Source organism: Marmota flaviventris, chromosome 19 (assembly GCF_047511675.1).
Source record: "Marmota flaviventris isolate mMarFla1 chromosome 19, mMarFla1.hap1, whole genome shotgun sequence".
NCBI lineage: Eukaryota > Metazoa > Chordata > Mammalia > Rodentia > Sciuridae > Marmota > Marmota flaviventris.
This window is the reverse complement of record NC_092516.1, coordinates 22,724,947-22,746,521: the sequence shown is the minus strand read 5'-3', so window position 1 is coordinate 22,746,521 and position 21,575 is coordinate 22,724,947. Positions and strand designations below refer to the sequence as shown.

Sequence of the window (21,575 nt, the reverse complement as noted above, 5' to 3'; positions counted from 1 at the left end):
AAAGAAAACACACTAGTTATTGAGCACCAGTAATTAATAAATACACAAATTTATTGAGTATCTGATATACTATATCCATGAGCTCAGGATACAACACTGAATGAGATAGACATGAAATGTGTCCTCAAAAATTCCATATTCTAGAATAAATGAAGCTGAAGTAATAACCAAAGAAATGAATGAAGAAGACTATACTGATAAAGCAGGGAAGGAGAGAAGGAGAAAAAATAGATGTATACATTCTGTGTCCCAGCCAAACTTAATAGAATCTTGGAATTTCCAAACTTCAAAGATTAAGAATACATCCTACAAGCTTTAGGGTGAGGAAGACCAAGTTATATATGATTTTTTTTAAAAATCAGACAGGGGCTAGGGCTGTAGCTCAGTGGCAGAACGCTTGCCTAGTATGTGTGAGGCACTAGGTTCAATCCTTAGCACCACATAAAAATAAACAAAATAAACACATCCTGTCCATTTACAACTACAGAACAATTTTTTTTTTAAATCAGGTAATGTTTTAAAACTAGTATCATGTGGACATAGATGAAGTTAAACTGGCCCCTTCATACACACAGTGGAACCAAAAATTGTTTTATGTACTTTTCTATATGTAAATCTGACAATTCCACTTCTAAAAAATAGTCTAAGCAAACAAACAATACTGTAAATAAAGATATACATAGAAGTATATAAGGATGTTCATCACAAATTATTTTAAATGGAAAATCAGAAAACAACTTACATGGCAAATCATCTAGGATGAAACAAACTACAATTTGGCTACTCAGTAGAATGCTATACAAACATTGAAACTGTTTTCAAACGTTTTATTACATGCCCAAATTTCATGACTCAAAGTGAAAGAAAACAAAGGGCATCTTAATTTTGTTTCTTAAAAAAGCACTTTTATGTGCATATACATTTACATGCATATACACATGCACATGTATAAATATACATAAAATCAACTGGAAGAAGTACACTAAAATGTTAATGATGGTGAGAACAGAGGTAATTTTTATTTTCTGTATATGACTATTTTTTTTTTAATTTGACTAGAAAAAATGAAATAAAAAGTGAATGCATGGTATCTTGCTATAGTCATGTCTATTCAGGATGTTGAGGCAGGAGGAGGCTTCAGCTCTTGAGTCCCAGACTAGTCTGGACAACAAAACAAGACTCAAAAAACAAAAACAAAACACAAATACAGACTCACACGGAGGAAGTGAAACCCAACAATCTTTTAACACTATTCACATTTCTCGACTGATATTGTTGTTTAAATCTACCAGTTTTCTGTTTCCTGTCTGTCTATGCTTTGTTCCTTTTCCCTCATATCCTAAACTACTTTGGATTAACTCAGTTACTTAAGATTCCATTTTCTCTCCACTGTCAGTCTATCAGCTGTGCCTCTGCCTAGATTTCCTGTTGGTTCCTCTAGCCTTCACATCCTTGTAGATTATAGCACAGACCTTATGCATCTTTAACTTCAGTCTGCTGTTCTGCAGGATACCACCTTACACTGGGCATACAATGGTTCTTGTACATCCCTCCCATCCTCTGTACTATTGCCAAACATTTTATACATATACATTGTAAAACCTACAATCATTCTGGACATTTACTGAACTTCTTGAATCTATAGTTTTCATCCAACATAAACATTTTCTTGTCATTGCTTTCTAGAGGTATTTTTCTATTCTCCTCTCTCTTTTCTGAGCCTTCAAATACATGCGTGTTCAATTGCTTTTGTCCCTAGCTACTGCCTATCTAGTCGCTGATGCTCCACCGGCTCCTCCATTTTCCCTTCTGCTTACTTTGGGCAGCTACTATCATCTTTAAGTTCACTCATTTGTAGGGCCTTATCCGCTGTTAATCACGTCAGCGTTTCTTCCATTTTATGTCCAACTCTAGATATTCTATTTGGGCTTTTTTTATCTTCCATTTCTCTCCCCATTATGTTAACCACTTACTCTACCTTTGAACACAGTGATAATTCCTGTTTTAATGCTTAATTCCATTATCTCCATCAGTTTTAGGATTGATTTTCATCCTGGATTTTAAGACGTATTTTCCTGGCTTTTTGCATGCCTTGGAATTTTTTAAAAATATATTTTTTAGTTGTAGCTGAACACAATATCTTTATTTATTTATTTTTATGTGGTGCTGAGGATAGAACCCAGCATCTCGCACGTGCTAGGCGAGCACTCTACTGCTGAGCCAAAAACCCCAACCCCACATGCCTTGGAATTTTTTATTTAATGCCAAACATTGTGACTTTTATGTTTTGGATGCTGAATTTTGCTGTATTCTTAAAATAGTGTTGGACTTTGTTTTGGCACACAGTTTTCTGGAATTGGCTGGATCTTCTAAGACTGACTAGTTTTTGCACTGTATTAGGGTGAGTACAGAAAAGCCTTTAATTTAGGGGTAACTTAGCCTCATTACCAAGGTGATACCCTTTTGATGCCTTTGTATATATTAGTGGGCACACTACTTCCAGCTGGCTTCAAGTGGTCTCCTCTCATGCATATGCAGACCACTACTCAAGAAGACCCCTAGGGTTGCATGTCTCTGGAGCTCTCTACATCTCTCTACTCTAAGGTACTCTGTCCCACAAATTATAGCTGCTCCATCCCCACTCCTATCTCTAACGTCTCAACTCAGTTAAGACTATCAGGCTCTCTCTGGATCTCCATCCCCATTCTACAGCCTGCAAACAACCTCCAGACAATAGGCTGGGGCAGTCACAGAGCACAGTAGGACATAGCAATTTAATGCTGCCTGTTATCAGGTATCTATGAACTGCTTCATATACTGTCCAGTCTTCCAGTTTCTTATGATAGTCAAGATAAATCCAGACCTTGCTATTCCATCATTGCTGGAGAGAATAAATACTGTAAATCAACTGTAACTGTAACTTAGTTTCACATCATCAGTATTTCTCCCATTCCACCTCTTTATAACACCTAAACTGTTTTACTCCCTTTTCCTTCAAATTTGCTCCATTCTTAGTTTGACACTAAACTCTAATTCTCCTCTCCTCTGACTATATGTGACTGATCTTGAACTTCATGAATATAACAAAGGGGGAAAAAAAAAACACTACAAAATGTAATCAACTATGCTTTCTAATTGAGTTCATATATATATATTTATAATACATATAAATATGTATTACATAAATTTATATATATTATTTTTCTGGTTATGTATCTGCAAAAGTGTATACACACACACGCACACACACACACACAGTTTTACAAATACACAACCAGAAAAATAACCAAAAGTTAATCAGTGACAATGTTATGATAATCTGTTTTGTAAACAGTTTTCTTCTTTATACTTTTCCATATTCTCAACATACACACAGTTTATAATGGGAAGCTATTTTTTAAGTTTCTGTTTCCAGCTCTCAGCTCCAGCTGTTTTTGTAGGCTATCACCTCAAACTGGTTTTTTGAAAACGAGTCACACATCTTCTACCCTAGAGCCTGCCTATCCCCCTCTGTCCTAAACAACTTGCAGAATCCTTCCATAAACTTTGGTCATTTCGATTTGCTCCTCTGATCCCACAACCAGTCAGAATCCTACTAAAAAAAATGAATTTCAATTAGCAGGAAACAGTATTACTGCAGCGGGCTCTAGAACAATGATCTCAGAGCAGCATGGAAAATCTAGCACATGGAAAATCAAAACCACACTGAGATTCCATCTCACCCAGAATGGCTACTATCAAGAAAACAAAAAATAACAAGTGCTGACAAGGGTGTGAGGGACAAGGAACCCTTATACACTGTACTGGGAAGGTAAACTAGCACAGCCACCACAGAAAATACTATGGCGTTTCCTCAAAAAACTAAGACTAGAGCTACAATTCAATCCAGCTATCCCACAACTCAGTGTACACCTGAAGGAATCAAAGGTGGCGTACTGGAGATACCACATGCCCATGCTCATGGAGGCACTACCACAAGAGCCAAGATATGGAACCAACCCAGATGCCCATCACTGGATGAATAGATAAAGAAAATGTGGTCTATATACACAGTGGAATGTTATTCGGCCATAAAGAACAAAATCATGTCATGGGGGAAAATGGGTGAACTGGAGATCATGTTAAGCAAGTAGGGTTCAGAAATCACATTTTCTCTCACATGTGCACATGGTAAAAACTAGAAGATGGACTATTAGGGAAGGGAAAGGGGATAAGAGAAAGGAGAGGGAGGGTAGATAAGATCAAAGCACATTACATGCATGTGTGAAATTGTCATTGAATCTCATTATTCTGTATAAATAATAATGTACTAACAATTACAGGAAAAAGAAAAGAGCTAGTAAAATGAAAAAACACTTTTTCCCAGGTCAGAGATGCAGGAGAAATCTCCTAAGAGGAAGCAATGCCCCTGGCACAGAACCAGATTATGCCTGGGGTAAAGAGGTAAGAACCAAAGTTGGATGTTAAGTCCAAAGAGAAAAATTATTCATTAGGGTCAAGAGGTTGAGGACTTGAGCACACAAATTTGGTTGCCATCTATCAATGAAAAAAAGGAGAAACATAGTAAAGCAAAAGTTCAAATGGCACTTTGGCAATAAAGTTGTTTGCTGCCCAAACTGGCATTTGCCACTACCTCTTTACCATGCTAATAACCAGCTCTGAATGAAAAGGAAATAGCTTAATGATCTCTTAAAATAAGTAACAAACAAATACAGAATTCAAAAGTTACAAAATAGCAAAGGATGAACCCTGAGGACATTGTGCTAAATAACCCAGTCACAAAAAGACAATCACGTGTGACTCTCCCTCTGAGAGGTATGCACAGCAGTCAAATGAGTGCTGCAGGGGAGGGAGAGGGATCCCTGTACTGGGTATGAAGGGTTCTGGAGAGTAGGTGCACAATAATGCAATCAGCTCAACACTACGAACTGTACACGGAGAAATGTTTAAGACAGTGAATTTTATGATATATGTACTTTGCCACAATTAAAAATTTTTTCAATTCTTAACGTCACAAAATACAGAAAGAGCATCTTCCAATTCTGCCCTCCAAACACTCAGTTCCACTCATCAGAGAACTGGTATTAATATGTTCTCCCACCCTTCCAAAGGTATTCTATTTATATATACCTATGTATGCATGTCTTTAAATAAGACAACCCATACACAAGCAGCAACTCAGCAGCTATATTACTCACGCACTTTGGTCTTTTCCTTTAATGTATCTTTCCCAAATTAGTTCCCACAGAATCAACTTACTTATTTTAAAAGTTGCTAATTCAATATATGATTATGTTATTATTTTAATAGCTCTCTACTGATGGGTAATTAGGGTTTGTCCAAACTAACACAGCACTAAATGTCTTCATATTATTTAACCCCTTAAACCCTGCTAAGTGTACATATGTATGTTATATGCCTAGATGGGAATTACTAAAACAAAAGGTATGTGCATTCTCTGTGTTACTGTATATACATGCACACTATTTTTTTTCTTTTTTTTAAAATTGGTTGTTCAAAACATTACAAAGCTCTTGACATATCATATTTCATACATTTGATTCAAGTGGGTTATGAACTCCCATTTTTACCCCGTATACAGATTGCAGAATCACATCGGTTACACATCCACGTTTTTACATATTGCCATACTAGTGACTGTTGTATTCTGCTATCTTTCCTATCCTCTACTATTCCCCCCTCCCCTCCCATCTTATCTCTCTACCCCATCTACTGTAATTCATTACACTATTTTTTTTAATGGATCTTTTATCTCATTTATTTACATGCAGTGCTGAGGATCAAACCCAGGGCCTCACACATGCCAGGCAAGTGCTCTACCACTAAGCCACAACTCCAGCCTCCATGCACACTATTTTTATATAAATTTTTTAAATTGAAGTCAATCCTCTGTACCTGAGTTCTCTACCTGAAGATTAAAACATGGATCGAAAATACTCAGAAAATAAACTGTCTTCACCGAACATGTATAGACCATTATTCCCAAAACAATGCAGTACAACTATTTACACAGTATTCACATTATATTACGTATTATAAGTAATCCAGAGATGATTTAAAGTATACAGGAGTATGTGCATAGGTTACATGCAAATACTGGGCCATTTCAGATGAGGATGAGGGACTTGGAATACTTGCAGACTCTGGTATCCACAGGGGTCTTGGACACCAAGGGATGAACAAATAGAATACAATCAGAAAAGTTTACAAATCCTAACTGCAGCTTGATGAACTTTCCTAATGTACACATACCTGAGAACCAGGATCCATCCAAAGAAACAGACTATAAGTCCCTAAAGTCTCTCTTGTATCCCTATCCAGAGTTCCTCAAGTGTGACACAACCCCCCTTCTAATACCATACAGTAATTTTGTCTGTTTTTGAACTTATATTTTTGTGTCTGGCTCTTTCACACAATGTTATATTTGTGAGTCATACATACTAGCAAACTGTAGTTCCTTTTTGTTGCTTTATAATATCCCAATGTGTACATACATGACAATTTATCCAAACTGCCCTTGAGGTATGTGCATTAATTTTAGTGAATATTATGAAAGTGATTTCCATAAAGTTTAAAATTCTACCATTAATATATGGAAGTAGCTCTTTTCCTATAGTTCATCCAACAGTTCATCAAATTGTTGACCTTTGCCAATCTGATACATTAAAAATGCTTTCACTTGTTTCAATTTGCTTTTCTCTTGTGAATGAAATTGAGGATCCCGTATTTAGGAGCTACTTGACTCTTGTTTGAACTGCCATTGAATGCCCTGTGCTCACTGTCTATTGAGTTGTTGGTCTTTCCCATAATCAAGGGCTCCTCTTTTTTTTTTTTTTTAAAGGAAATCAGTTCTTTGAACATGATGCCTGGCAAATATTTTTCCCACTTTATCAAGAGTTCCAACTGGGTTTATACTAGTTTTTGCTACACATAGTTGCCCCCCCCCCCTTTTAAATATAAATCATCAATTCTTTTCCTTATGTCTTCAGGGGTCTTGTAAAACAGAGCAAGAGAGATTCTCATACATTGCTGATTGTAGTGAAAGCTGGTATAATCACTCTAGAAAAATGTTTGGCAATATATCCTAAAAATAAACTTACATATATCCTATGGTCAGCAGTTCCACTCAATTTCAACAAAAAACGAGTTCTTATGTCCACTGACCATGTACAAGAATGTTCTTAGCAGATTTAGTCATATTAGCCCAAAAAATGGAAAACCACCAAAATTTCCATCAATAATGGTATAAATATGGCATACTGACAAAACACAACACTCCAAAATAGAAAAGACCTACAATGTGCAACATAAATATAAAGAATGTTGAAAGGTACATGTAAATTATAATTATGATGCACCTTTATTTTTTATGTATTTATATGTGGTGCTGAGAATTGAACCCAGTGTCTCACACGTGCTAGGAAAGCACTCTACTACTGAGCTACAACCCCATTCTCAATAAAAGTTTTTAAAAAGAAGCTAGACATAAGAGGACCTACTATATGATTCACTTTATTTGAAGATCAAAAGCAGGCAAAACTCATGCATTAATAGAGGTCAGAAAAATGGCTACCTAGGGTTGGGGCTATAGCTCAGTGGTAGAGCCTATGCCTGGCATGTGTAAGGCACTGGGTTCGATCCTTAGTACCACATAAAAATAAAACAAAGGCATTGTGCCCATCTACAACTGAAAAAAATAAATAAAAAAAGTGGCTATTTTTGGAAGAGGTAGTACTGAATGGGAGAAATGTGTATAGGGAAATTTGAGGTGATGGAGATAATCCATATTTTGATCTGAATGGTGGCTACTTTTGAGGATTCATATATAAAAATTTATTGAGTTGTATTTTTAAGACCCAAAATTTACTAAGTTTATCCCTGAAAATGCATATAACTACCTTTTTTTTTTTTGGGGGGGGGGGGGTACCAGAGATTGAACTCAGGGACACTTCAATCCTCCTGCTGCAGCCTCCCAAGCCGCTGGGATTATAGCAGCTGCTAGGAATACAGGTGTGCACCACTACACTTGGCTCAATAAAGATTCTTTAGTAAAGATTTTTAAAGAGAGAGATAGCAGGCAAGCTTTCACTGTTTTCCCAGATGGCTATTAAGATAACCCTATATTATTTACTAAAAAATTCAGTGTTTTCATCTTTATCACATAAATGCTTTCTGCAGATGAGGCTACTTCCGTAATCTCAAGTCTGTTCTAATGATGGCCTCTCTACTCTGATGGTCTTAATTATTTTACAGACTTAATTTACTTCAACAGACTCTTGTGTGTTAGATAGCACTGATCCTCTCTTCTTGAACACTGGTCTTCATGATTTTCACACAAAATTTCACTTTTTTTTTTTTCCATATAAATTTTAGAATAAAGGAGTTCCTCTATCCATACTGGGGATTTAACCCAAGAGCACTCTAGTCCCAAGTCACACCCCCAGACATTTTAATTTTTTTAAATTTTGAGACAAGGTCTTGCTAAGTAGCTAAGGCTGGTCTTGAACTTTAAATTCTCCTGCTTCAGTCTCCAGAGCCACTACAATTACAGGTATGTGCCATCACACCTGGCTTAGTATTGAGTTTTGAAAAGACTACTGAAATATTATTTGAGTTTATATAGAATTTATAGATTATTATCACTGAGTTTAAGACCTTCAAGATAAGATGCACAATTATCTTACTCCAGTTGAAAAGAGCTCTATTGGGCTGGGGATATAGCTCAGTTGGTAGAGTGCTTGCCTTGCATGCACAAGGGCCTGGGTTCAATCCCCAGCACTTACCAAAAAACCATAAAAAAATTTAAAAAGTAAAAGAGCTCTATTAGATTAAAAACATTTTTTAAGATGACATGAGTTGTGCTTAAAATGAAAGTAAAATAAATTGGTTACAATGTTCCTAAAACTTCATTACTGCGTGATCAAGAAGTGACAGAGATGTCACCAATTTTAACATGCATCTTAATTTAGAGGATACATCTTTTCAATGTGACAGCTATCCTATTGAAGAGTAAGTTATGCCTTAGCATTTATTCTTTTATGTCCTTCTGTAAAGTTTTACAATATTTTTCAGAGATACCTTTAATTTTCTTGTTAGTTCTCAAGTTCATTTCAAAGATGACTTATTTTTTTCAAAAATTCCTATATATTAGCATTAAAAACAAACAAACAAAAAAACCCTAAAGGCCAAATTACATGGGAAAGTCACGAACATGAACTGGAAGACTCAATGGAGTGAAGACTTCAGCTACCCAAAACTTACCCCACTTCACAGCTTCCCCTGAAACCCCCTCATGCACATTGTACAGCTCACAAGCCCACAGGGCCCAGTATGTAGAAAGGCAGCAGGGAGCCCAGCCTTGGCTTGGCAGCCACTGATACTAAGATCTGTGAAACTGGAGCAGTGATTCTCAAAACTTTTTCGTCTCACCTCTCTACAAAATATTGAGACTTTAAATAGCTTCAGTTTATATGAATTATCTCTATTATACTTATCTCATGAGAAATTAAAACAGAAAAGTTTTAAATACTTACTGTTTCCTTTAAAAATAACAAGAAATCCATGACACACTTACATACCATTTTATGAAAAACAACTGTTTTACAAGACAAAAGAACTGAGAAGGGTACACTCTTTAAGTCTCTGTCTGGCTTAACAGAAAGCAGCTGGATTCTCAGATCTGTCAGATCTGCTGCTGCTGCGTCACAGGCCATACACCTCTGGAAAGCCCTAACCAATGGCACATGACAGCTTCATCTTACTACAGAAAGAGCTCTGACCTGGCAAACCCAGGGAAACGGTCTCAGGAACACTATATGGTACCCAGACCACTCTTTGAGAATTCTTAAAATAGAGTATTTAAGAAAATGAGACAGAGGAGGCCCATGAACAAAGAAAAGAACAGAACAAGAGAACCCAAATTCCTGTACATTCACTGATGTTTCTTTCCAATAAACTGTACCGCAATAACAATAATACTCAGGTAGTCATACAGGAAAAATAACTGACCCGTATCTCACACTACTTAAAAACGTCTATGTAAACGATTGATGTAAATGTGAAAGACAAAACAATAAAAGATAGGATATCTTCTTCATACCAGGATACAAAAGTCTCTAATTTCAAAGGAAAACATTAACACATTTAACTACATTAAAATTAATAATGATTTCTGTTAACCAAAAGGTACATTTAAGAGAATAAAAAGGCAGCTGGATGTAGAAGTACATGCCTGTAATCCCAGTAATTTGGGAGGCTGAGGCAGGAGTATCTCAAGCTCAAGGCCAGCCTCGGCAACTTAGTAAGTTCCTTAGTAACCTAGTGAGACCATGTCTCACAATGAAAACTAAAAAGGGCTGGGAATATGGATGTGGCTCATGGTAAAGCACCCAATCCCTAGCCCCCCCTCAAAAGAGACAGAGAGAGCTAGAAGGCGGGGGCGGTGGCAAGGTAAAATATGAGATTAAAAAATACATAGAGGCTGATTGAGGTGGTGCACTCCTGTAATCCCAGCTACTTAGAAGACTGAGGCCGGCCTGGGCAACTTGGTGAAACACTGTCTTCAAACAAACAAACAAATAAAATGGGCTAAGGATGTAGTTCAGTGGTGGAGCACTTACCTAGCATGTGTGAAGCCCTGGGTTCCATCTCCAATAATGCAAAAAAAAAAAAAAAAAAAGTATCTGTGACACAGATACAGGGTGTGTGTGTTAGATATGTGTATACATGTGTGTATACATATTATTTATATCTATAGATAGCCATCTATCCTACAAACCAGTAAGACAGACAGAGCACCTGACAGAAAAACAGGCAAACGGTGTTAATGAGCTCTTAAAAGAGACGATATCTAAATGGCCAAAAAACACGGAAAGGCTGCTCAATCTCATCAGTAACCAGGGTAAAACAAATTAAAACCAAAGAGAAGTATTAAATAGTACAACCACTTTGGGAAAGACTTTAATAGACACTCATCTACTCTGTGACCTAGAAATCCACTCCTAGACATAGAACTAATAGGAATGAGTACATACATAAAAAGATTTGCAGAATGTCCTAGCAGCTTAATTCACAAGAGTCAAACCCCAGAAGCAGTATTCAATGAATAAGTGAATTATAATATAATCATAAAACTCAGCAACAGAAACAGAATAACTGATACAATCAACAACTTTAATGTATTATACAAAACCACTACACAGGTGAAAGAAGCCAAACACCAGAGTACTTGAACCCATTTATATGAAGTTCAAAAATAGGCAAAATGATTTTATTGTGAATCAAGTCCAAACTCTGTAATCAGAATAGCACCTTCTGGGGCTGAGGCTGTAGCTCAGTGGTAAAGTGCTTGCCTCACATGTGTGAGGTACTGGGTTCAATCCTCAGCATCACATAAAAATAAATATTTAGCTGTTTATCTACAACTAAATAAATATTTAAAAAAAGAATAGCACCTTTTGACTGGAAGAAAGCAGAAGAGAAGCTACTGGGGTGAAGGAGATGTTTCTTTATCTTGGGGTACATATACATCTAAAAATACTGAAGCGGTAATTTAAGATTTTCGCATGTATTACATATAAAATATTCCTGAGTTACATTCAAAAACCCATAACATATAAACCACAATGGTCAATTTGAAATTTAATAGATTAGGGGTTGTGTGTAGGTTCAGTTCCTTAGCATGCACAAGGGCCTAGGTTCAATCCCCATTATTGCAAAATAAATAAATGACAAATAAACATATAAGTAGAATTTAACAGACCGACAGTTCCCAAGTTTGGCAAAGAGGCAGATACACAGGAATTCTCATATACAAGTTGGAATCTAAGCCAAAGTGACCACTCTGGAAAACAGTCTGACAGTACCGACTGAAACTGAAGATAAATAAAACATTGGGCTGGGATTGTGGCTCAGTGGTACAGTGCTTGCCTGGCATATGTGAGGCACATATAAAAATAAAATAGAGTTATTATGTCCACCTACAACTAAAAACATTTAAAAAATTAATATTCACAATTGCTGCAAACTGAGAATAACTTAAGAGCCTACCCAAAAGAAAACAATTTAGTCAACTGAAGTATATTCAAAGTAGAATACTAATCAGCAATGATTAATGAATGAACAAACTACAGTTCTATAAAACATGGATGAGTCTCACAAAACAATACTCAGTGAAAGCAGCCAAGTAAAACTAAAACTTTCCATTAATACCAAGTTCAAATAACAGACAAAACTAAGCTTTCAAGCTTGCATGCAATCTTGGTGAGAATGAGAAAACTAGAAAAGTAACCATTAGAATGTTATGCTTCCAAATTTCAAAAGGTTAAAAACAATCTATTGGATGTGGTGAGTGGATGGGGAGGGGAGGCACAGACAAGCCACAGTTTCTGATTTGCACACTGCTTGGGTGGTGACGCCTTTCACTGATAGCAAACAGCACTTTCAGAGGAAGAATATGAATGTAATCTTGGACATGTTGAATTTGAAGTACTTCTGAAATGGCCAAATAGAAATGTCCAGTAAGCAATTTAGGCAATTAGATATGCAGATCAAGTGCTTAAAAAGGAGGTTGGTAAAAGACAAAAATGTTGGATTCACACGTATGTGAAGCTGTGAGCAGGGATGTGATTGTTAAAGAGAAAAGAAAGTGACAGGAGGGACAAGAGCTGATCTGTGAAACATTAACAGTAATGGCCAGGTACAGACATAAGCCAGCAAAAAGAGAAGGGAAGGAACCAACTGGTAGGAGGAAAATCAAAGAGCACATCATGAACCATTAAGCAGGAGAAAAGCACATCTCAGGAGAAACAAGCCACTGGGGGGATGCTGAAGAGTACTTAGGGAGGGTACATATCATATGTGACACTCAGCAAGCCAGTTCCTACTCCACCTCTTTGCTAGTGAAGACCAGCAACCACCCAAGAGAAAACCAGGGTTTCTGAGAATGGCTCTAAGTTTTGGTGTGGGTCTTTTGAGAAGAATGATCAGGGCCCCTTTTGCTCTTTCCACTCTCCGGAATAAGAGGACAATGTGACAGCACTGGCTGTGTCTGTGCAACTGGGCAGTCACCACTACAAGGTTAGCTTCTTGTGACAGAGGCAGAACAGGAAGGTTCAGCGACCCCACCGCAGCCCCGCCTTCTCTTCTTCAGGGGACAGCCAGGGCCAGAACTACTTGGGCAAAAAATGCCCAGGGCAGGTGACAAGGCCAGATCAGCAGTCAACCAAGGCAAAAGGACTCTCTCTGGTTACATGACCCAGAGCAACTGATAGGAATGAGTTAAATCAGGCTCTGCTCAGATCACATGAGGAAGATCTAGTAATGTTTGAGAAGTGGGGAGACAGAGAGGGCTTAATTCATGGTGTTCTAGGATTCAAGTTTAAAACCCAGCACCGCAACAAAAATAAATAAAATATAAAGTATTTTTACTTTCCATTCATCAGTACACATGTTTACTAAAATTCTCTCCCAACAGATTTGAAAATAATGGCTATGGATTTGAGTGATATTCCTGGAGTCCCTTCACCAGAATGCCATCATAAAATCATCTGATTTCTCAATTTCTAGCACCATATAAATCACACACCCAAATACTCAGAGACATGCATGGTTATCCACACTTTACCTACTGCTAAGAAAACTTCACAAATTAAACCATGAAGAATAACTACTAATTAAGATTTTCCTTGAAACACAGGTGATTAATATTGAAATGTTAACTAAAATAAAAACAAGCAATAATTTAAAAACCATTATTACTCCCCTAAAATATTTAAATAACAAACTATAAACTTGCAAAGGTACTGCTGACAGTAAATTAATATAATCTGGTGACACACAGTAGGAACTGCCCTTATTATAATTTTTTTCTTTAACAAAATAGAAAACAACAAAGGCTTTATTTTAAAAAATCATAGTACAAAGCTTATTAAAAATGAGACTTGTCCAAGAATTAACTTTAAAAGAGAACCAAGGGATTAGGGTTAGGGTCAGAACACTTGCCTAGCACATGTGAGGCACTGGGTTCAATCCTCAGCACCACATAAAAATAAAATAGTAAAATAAAGGCATCAGGTCCATCCACAACTAAAAATACTTTTAATTAAAAAAAAAAAAAAAAAAAAAAGAACCAAGATGTTTTCATGCTTTTTTTTTTGGTGTGTGGGGGGAGCGGTTTTACTGGGATTGAACCCAGGGCCTTGTGCATGTGATGCAAGCACTCTACCAACTGAATTATATCCCCAGTCCACATTTACACACTTTTTAATAAGAGTGTTTGTTGAATACTTTGGTGCCAAATGCTTGTACACCTGTTGCTCAGTTTTAAATAACTCTACAATGCAAATGTCACACTAAACCTACAAATAAGAAAAGTGAGCAGAGACTAACCTGTCCAATGTCAGAGGCAGAAGACTTTAGCATTGGGCCTTGAAATTGTAAAACACAAAAGTGTTTATAGTATATTTTTATTTTTTGGTACCAGAGATTGAACTCAGGGACTTTCAACCACTGAGCCACATCCCCAGCCCTTTTTTGTATTTTATTTAGAGACAGGGTCTCACTGAGTTGCTTAGCGCCTCACTTTTGCAGAGGCTAGCTTTGAAATCGCAAATCCTCTATCTCAGCCTCCTGAACCGCTGGGAGTGTAGGTATATACCACCACACCCAGCAATAAGTGTTTATAATATTTTAAAGAATAATATATTAAAATATGAGTCAAATGTTATGAAATCCCTGTCCACTGACACAGAACAAGCATTCTGAGGAAGAAATCCTGAAAACTGGTCATCTAATACAGGTCTAGTACAATCTAGCTCAAATACTTGGTAGAAGAAAACCCAAGACTCAGTGCTTCTTTTATCTTTGTTTACAAGAACAGGGTATAGGGCTGGGGATGTGGCTCAAGTGGTAGCGCGCTCGCCTGGCATGCGTGCGGCCCGGGTTCAATCCTCAGCACCACATACAAAGATGTTGTATCCACCGAAATCTAAAAAATATGTATTAAAAAAATTCTCTCTTTAAAAAAAAACAACAAACAAACAAAAAAAAAAAAACAGGGTATAAAAGAATGCCTGGTTTTACATTTTTCTGACCACGCTCCAGATGCCAGCCCTTCCCCAACTCGGGTGGAGGTCTATATTACATTCACTATGACCACTTGCCACTCTCCTTATTGCCAGTTGGTAGAAAACTTTCATTCCTTTCTTTGTGCTGTTCCCTGGAGTTCTTTCTAATCATCCAGGAAATAATCAATCTCTCTTAAGTTCCTAGTTCTGCCTGGTGATTTAGCCAGCACCACAACCCAGGGCCAATTTTCCTGTCTTCAAGTGCAGCAGATCCACAGACTCAACACCTCCCTCAGAAAGGGCTATCCAACCACTATAGATTTAGCTTTCTTCCCTCCCACTACCTAGATTCACTTTATCTTCCTTCCAGCTAACCTGGATAGTCTTTTTTCTAGCTTACCCACTGCAGATCTGTTAACTAACCGGGTATAACAAATGTCTGGTCTTCACGGGTTTCGGCTTAGATAGCAAACACTCCAGCAGCTATTTGTTCAATACCACATCTTTATAGTTATGTTCTGGCTTTTCCAAAAAGATTGCTCTGAACAGATAAGAGCTCTAATACAAACTCTGGGAATTTCTGTCCTACTTTTATTTATTTATTTATTTTTAGTTGGAGATGGACACACTACCTTTTATTTGTATTTATATATTTTTGTTGTGCTGAGAATCGAACCCAGTGCCTCACATTTGCTAGGCAAGCACTCTACCACGGAGCTACAGCCCTGTCATATGTTTTTATATTTAAAAAACGGCACTATTGTTTGTACAATATTTTTTCATTTGGCTGATATGGGTATAACTTATCAATATTTGATCTCCAAGGAACTTGGAAATAGTAAACTTGAAGTGATAAAGTGCTCTTGGACTCTTGAGCCAGGTAGTCTGGGTTAGAAGCGGGCCCCTGCCACTGCCCTGTCTAGATCAAGTGTCATGCACACGCTATGTGCCTCAGTTTTCTCTTCTATAAAATGACAATGAAACTAACCTACCTCATAGGACTGTTCTAAGAATATATGTGAAGCATTTAGAGTACTGCCTAGCATATAGTAAGCTCTACCTGTAAACATTTATCTCTACTTTATGGTCTTTCAGAATTACTTCTTTGTGACTCTTTCTATTTCTCATGCTCTGTTAGTTTATACTACTTCTGAAATTTCTGTACCAGAAAACAGTTGTAATACAACAATCTATATTTAATTCACGTTAGTCAAAACTATTAAAACAAATTTTCTTTCTCACACTAGCATTCATAAACATTTCACTAAATATGATTACAAGCATTTAAAACTATGGTGGTGATAGAATGCTAAGAAAGAAGGAGGATACAAATAGGGCTATGGTGGTGCACACCTGTAATTCCAGTGACTTGGGAGGCTGAGGCAAGAGGTTTCCAAGTTTCAGGTCAGCCTCAGCAATTTAGTGAGACTATTTCAAAATAATAAATAAAAGGGCTAAGGGTGAAGCTCAGTGGTAGACTACCCCACCCCACCCCCCAAAAAAAGAAAGAAAGGAAGACAGAGGTCAGAATTATGATAACACCTTCATGTTTAAAAAAATGATGGTAACAATATGGTTGTTTCTATGCTGAAAGGAATAAAGTGGCTCTGTAAAGTTCTACAGCCCCCTGAGTTACAGGGAGGAGCACACTTCTGGAATGGGGGGAAAGGAGACCTTACTATACCTGCTAAGCCATCCTTCAAATCTCAAACAGCAAACACAGGCCTGCATGATAATCACACAAGGGATAGATCTAGGATCCAAGCTAGTTCTCTGGAAACCACCAGTTTGGAAACCAGATTTCCAATCTTAACCTTCTACTTCCTGTGTTCCCCTGGGCAAGCCAGGACCTCTGAATCTGTCGGACAAAGAGCAGCAATAAAAATCCACAGATTATAAAACTGCATTATTTCAATAGAGAATGAGTAGTGAATAGGTGGTGGGTTTTTATTTATTTATTAGCTATGGAACAGGTACAAGTACAACATTTTGTAAAACAAGGAAATGTTTTGTGAATTGTTAAGTCTATTAATCTTTCAAGATTATCTGTACTATTTTACATAGAAATCCTTCTAGGGAGTCTAATGCAACTTATAGGAAATACCTACAAAGAGTATTCTGCATATTATTTTGTTTTTCTTGCACTACTTCTGAAACTTTCCTTTTTTTTTTTTTGGTTTTGTTTTTTTGTGGTACTGGATTGAATCCTGGGGGGCTCTACCACTGGGTTATGCTCCACCCTTTTTATTTTGAAACAGGGTCACTAAGTTGCTTAGGGACTTAAATTGCCCAGGATGGTCTCAAACTTGCAATCCTCCTGCCTCAGACTCTTGAGTAGGTGGGACTGCAAGTGTTTGACATTGAGCTTGGGCTGAAATTGTTTTAAATGCTTTACATCTTGATGCTTTGACAGGGAGTAAGCAATAAATTATACTAAAACAATTAATGCTTAAATACACAAATGACTAACCTAAAACAAGAAACTCATTTTACTTAAACACATGCATGATCTGACACTGCAAAAAACAGAACATCTCCCATCAACAACAGGTATAACTGAGTATATACTTTTAGTTCATCTTTAATCCTAACATTGATCTGGCAAAATAGATTTTCAAAAAAAATTTATGTTTTAATTATATGTGGGCACAATATCTTTATTTTACTTTATGTGGAAACCACCAGTTTGGAAATCTGGTTTCCAAACTGGTGGTTTCCAGTGCCTCACAGCATGCTAGGCAAGCGCTCTACCTCTGAGCCACAACCTTAATCTGGCAAAATAGGTTTTGATATCCCTACTTAACGTAAGAATCAACAGAGGTTCCATGAACATAACTGGCTCTAGGCCACAAGTCTAAGCAGTGGTAGAACTAGGAGCCCACCCAGATCCTTTGAATTTGAGTTTGAAGCACCAAACTAAGGGAATCAAGAAGTGCTTACTTAATTTTGGTTGACAGGCTCGTTCAGGTTTACAGCAGAGTTTTCACCAATTTATGTAAAAGTGAAAAAAAATAAAAACAGTGTGCACAGTGGCACACACCAGTAATCCCTACTGGAGAAGGTGAGGCAGGAGGACCACAAATTTAAGGCCAGCCATGAGGAGGTATAGCTCAGTGGTACAGCATCCAGGGTTCAATCCCTAGTACTGAAGGTGGGGGGGGAATAAAGTTTTTGATAAAGCTAAATTATTCAATTTAAAGATCTTTTATTCTGAAATTATGTTCTGTCAAACTGAGTTAAAATATCCTTAAAAAATAAAATGCAGCAATAGATAGTGGTGTCAGTTGTTACTATCTTTTGAGGGGGGGCGGGTACTAAGAATTAAACTCAGGGGCACTCAACCACTGAGTCACATCCCCAGCCCTATTTTGTTTTTTTTTTTTTTTTTTTTTAAAGAGAGAGAGAGGAGGGGGGGGAGGGAGAGGGGGGGAGAGAGAGAGAGAGAGAGAGAGAGAGAGAGAGAGAGAGAGAGAGAGAGAATTTTTTAATATTTATTTTTCAGTTTTCAGTGGACACAACATCTTCATTTTATTTTATTTTTATGTGGTGCTGAGGATTGAACCCAGCGCCCCGCGCATGCCAGGCAAGCGTATTACCGCTTGAGCCACATCCCCAGCCCTATTTTGTATTTTTTTTAGAGATGGGGTCTCACTGAGTTGCTTACCGCCTCGATTTTGCTGAGGCTAGCTTTGAACTCAAGATCCTCCTGCCTCAGCTTCCCTAGTTGCTGGGATTGATTACAAGTGTGTCCCACCATGCCCAGCTACAATTGCTATCTTTATTGGCTGTACTTGACAGAATTTAAAAACTGCAATTCTGTTCTGTTGCAGCTCCCAACTTTGAATTTCTTTTGAAATCCAAAATCTTGAAATATTCTCTTATGTAATTATGCCTCTCAAAATTTTAAAGACCTTTATACACAGATACTACTCCCTAAGAATGTCTCATTAATCTCTACCTTATTTGACAAATTAGGAAATTTAAGAATTGAGAAACAAGAATAAAGTAAGTTTAAGTAATTCAAAATCACAAGTTAACTCGGGATCCCAGAGGAAGAGTCTCCTGAGAATCTTTTTCGTCTGTTAATCTTTTCTTATCCTTTACCTTTTAATCCTACTAACTCAAACCTGGACTCAAACTTCCTTCTCATAAAACAGTCACATCTTTCTGTACTGCTGATATATGCCAATCAATATTTGAACTAACTTGAGGCCTTCAATAATCTACTTACATTGAAAGGCATTTTCACCTTGTCAAAATAAAACTGTTTAATGATGCTTACTCAATCCACTTCCAAAAGAAAATAAGTCTACCTAATCAGACTTCAGCTGTTTCAATTTCCAAATCTGCAATAAATATTCACATGTACACACATGGATTTTGAAAGCAGTTTACAAAACAGGCTGATCAAACTGGATACATTTCTTCAGAATAACTTTATCATATAAACAGCCAGTGAACTATTTATTCATATTATTAGCAAGTAGTATTTCTTACCCATCTTTTGGCAAGAATCAAATTCGAAATATGTACATTGCTACATAATTAAATACTAGTTTCATTCACGACATAGTAAATTCACTTTTAAAAGTAGAGATCCAGTTATTTTAATCTAACAATACTTCTAAATGTTTTTTAATATTAATTGATATTACTTGATATAATTTTATGAAAATTCTTAGTTTATACTTACTACATGGTTCAAAAACATTTCTTCTTAAAGAAAAGTCAATTTTAAGAATTTAAACACAAAGTACTCTTTACATGCCCAAATAATAAAAAGTCTATTAAAAATTTTATAGACTACATAATGTTCCCCAAAAGTCCAAAACTGGAGCAGTGTCCCACACCTGTAATCCCAGCAACTAAGGACGCTGAGGCAGGAGGATCACAAATTCAAGGCTAGCCTGGGCAACTTAGCAAGAACCTGTCTCAAAATAAAAAATATAAAGAACCAAAAGGGCTGGGCATGTAGCTTAATGATAAAGTGCCTCATGGGTTCAAACACCAGTACCAACTCCCCCCCAAAAAACCCTAAAACTTATGACCGACTCTGTTTAAATTTCTTATTTATCTAATATCAAGTTATTATTTGTTTCTTTAATACTTCAAATATGCTGCTGCACAGACTTCTCATTATGTATTTATTCATTCAACTAACTTCGGGTTGGATACTTTTAAGTTTAAAAGCCCTTCCCAAAAGTAAAAATAACATCAAAATGTCTGCATAAAATATATTTAGTGGATCTCAAGGAGTATCTGTAACTAATAAAGCTCAAGTTGGTTCAAATAACCAACAAATGTGAGCTTTTTGTCACAATGATATATTTTGCACTGTAAACTACATTGTAAATGCATTTTTTAAATGTTTAATGCAACCAGGAAGATTCAACAGGGATTCAAGCAGGTACAGGAATATGGTTTAAGATCAAATTAAAGAGTACCTGGTACATGAAAAAGGACAAGTGGGAAACATCAGCAGCCTGAAGTTTGCAAACAGAAACAAGGCAAACTCCCAGATGCTAGTTTGTTTGTAATTATCAATATGTGGGTCAAAATAAACCAGGGAGCTATACATTTCTGTTTATCAAGCAATTTACAGATCCACAAGAGGGGAAGTAATGTCTCAAATGTGACTACTGTTTACAAACATCAAAATATTAGGGATATGGTTATGAAATCATTCTTTTCACTTTTGCTGAGACCCCGTTATAAAAAACAGCACCTTAAAAATCCAAGTCCCCGGTCTTTCAAAGTAGCTTACCTAGGAAAATTTAATGCATTAAAACAAAATATAACTGACAAATCAATCACGTTTTTTAAAAAAACTAAACCGCCCGGTGTGGAAACCCGTTCAGCAAGTGCCTCGTCTTTGTGAGTGCGCGCTGCACGGGCCGGCAACCTTCAGGTCCGCCCGCAGCCCGGCGGGGCACTAGCGCCGGTCCAGCGCAAACTTCCACCGGACCTCACTCGGCCTCGCCGCGAGCAAACGTCCGGCAATCGGACGCACTCGGTGAGGGCGTCCCTCACCGGCCGGTCGCGCTCGCGCCGGTCGGCGAATGTCACCGGCCGCACGCGTCCCGCGGCCTGCGGTGGCACCTGCCCCGGCCCGGCCCACGCCCCGGGCCGCTCGGCCTGCGCAGGCGGCCGGGAGCCCGCAGGCCGCCCGCCCCCGCCCGCGCCCCACTCCCGCCGCCGCCCGCGCCCCGCTCCCGCCGCCCCGGTCCCCGCCGCCGCCGCCGCGCTACCTGGAGGCGAGCGCGGCGGAGCACTTCACCCAGGGCCCCAGGTCGCACAGGGCACGGTGCTCGGGGTCGCGCTCCTTCGCCCGCTCCACGTGGTAGGCGTAGATGGAGAGCAGGATCCCGGCGGCGCACACGGCGTACCGGGCCACCCGCTCCCACCGCGGCACCGACACCCTCAGCAGCACGGGCGCCGCCATCTTCCCGCCGCCGCCGCCCTCCGCCTCCTCCTCAACCGCCGCCGCCC

At 38.0% G+C, this 21,575-nt stretch overlaps 1 protein-coding gene across 1 annotated transcript in view; it reads right to left on the bottom strand.

Annotated features, from left to right (window-relative positions):
- The window catches only part of Vkorc1l1 (vitamin K epoxide reductase complex subunit 1 like 1), a 56,006-nt gene extending 34,431 nt beyond the window's left edge, over positions 1 to 21,575 (bottom strand). Inside the window, exon 1 of the mRNA XM_027948644.2 lies at positions 21,335 to 21,575. Within this exon, the coding sequence (XP_027804445.1) occupies positions 21,335 to 21,528 (194 nt within the window). The 5' untranslated portion in view covers positions 21,529 to 21,575. The remainder of the gene's footprint in view (positions 1 to 21,334) is intronic.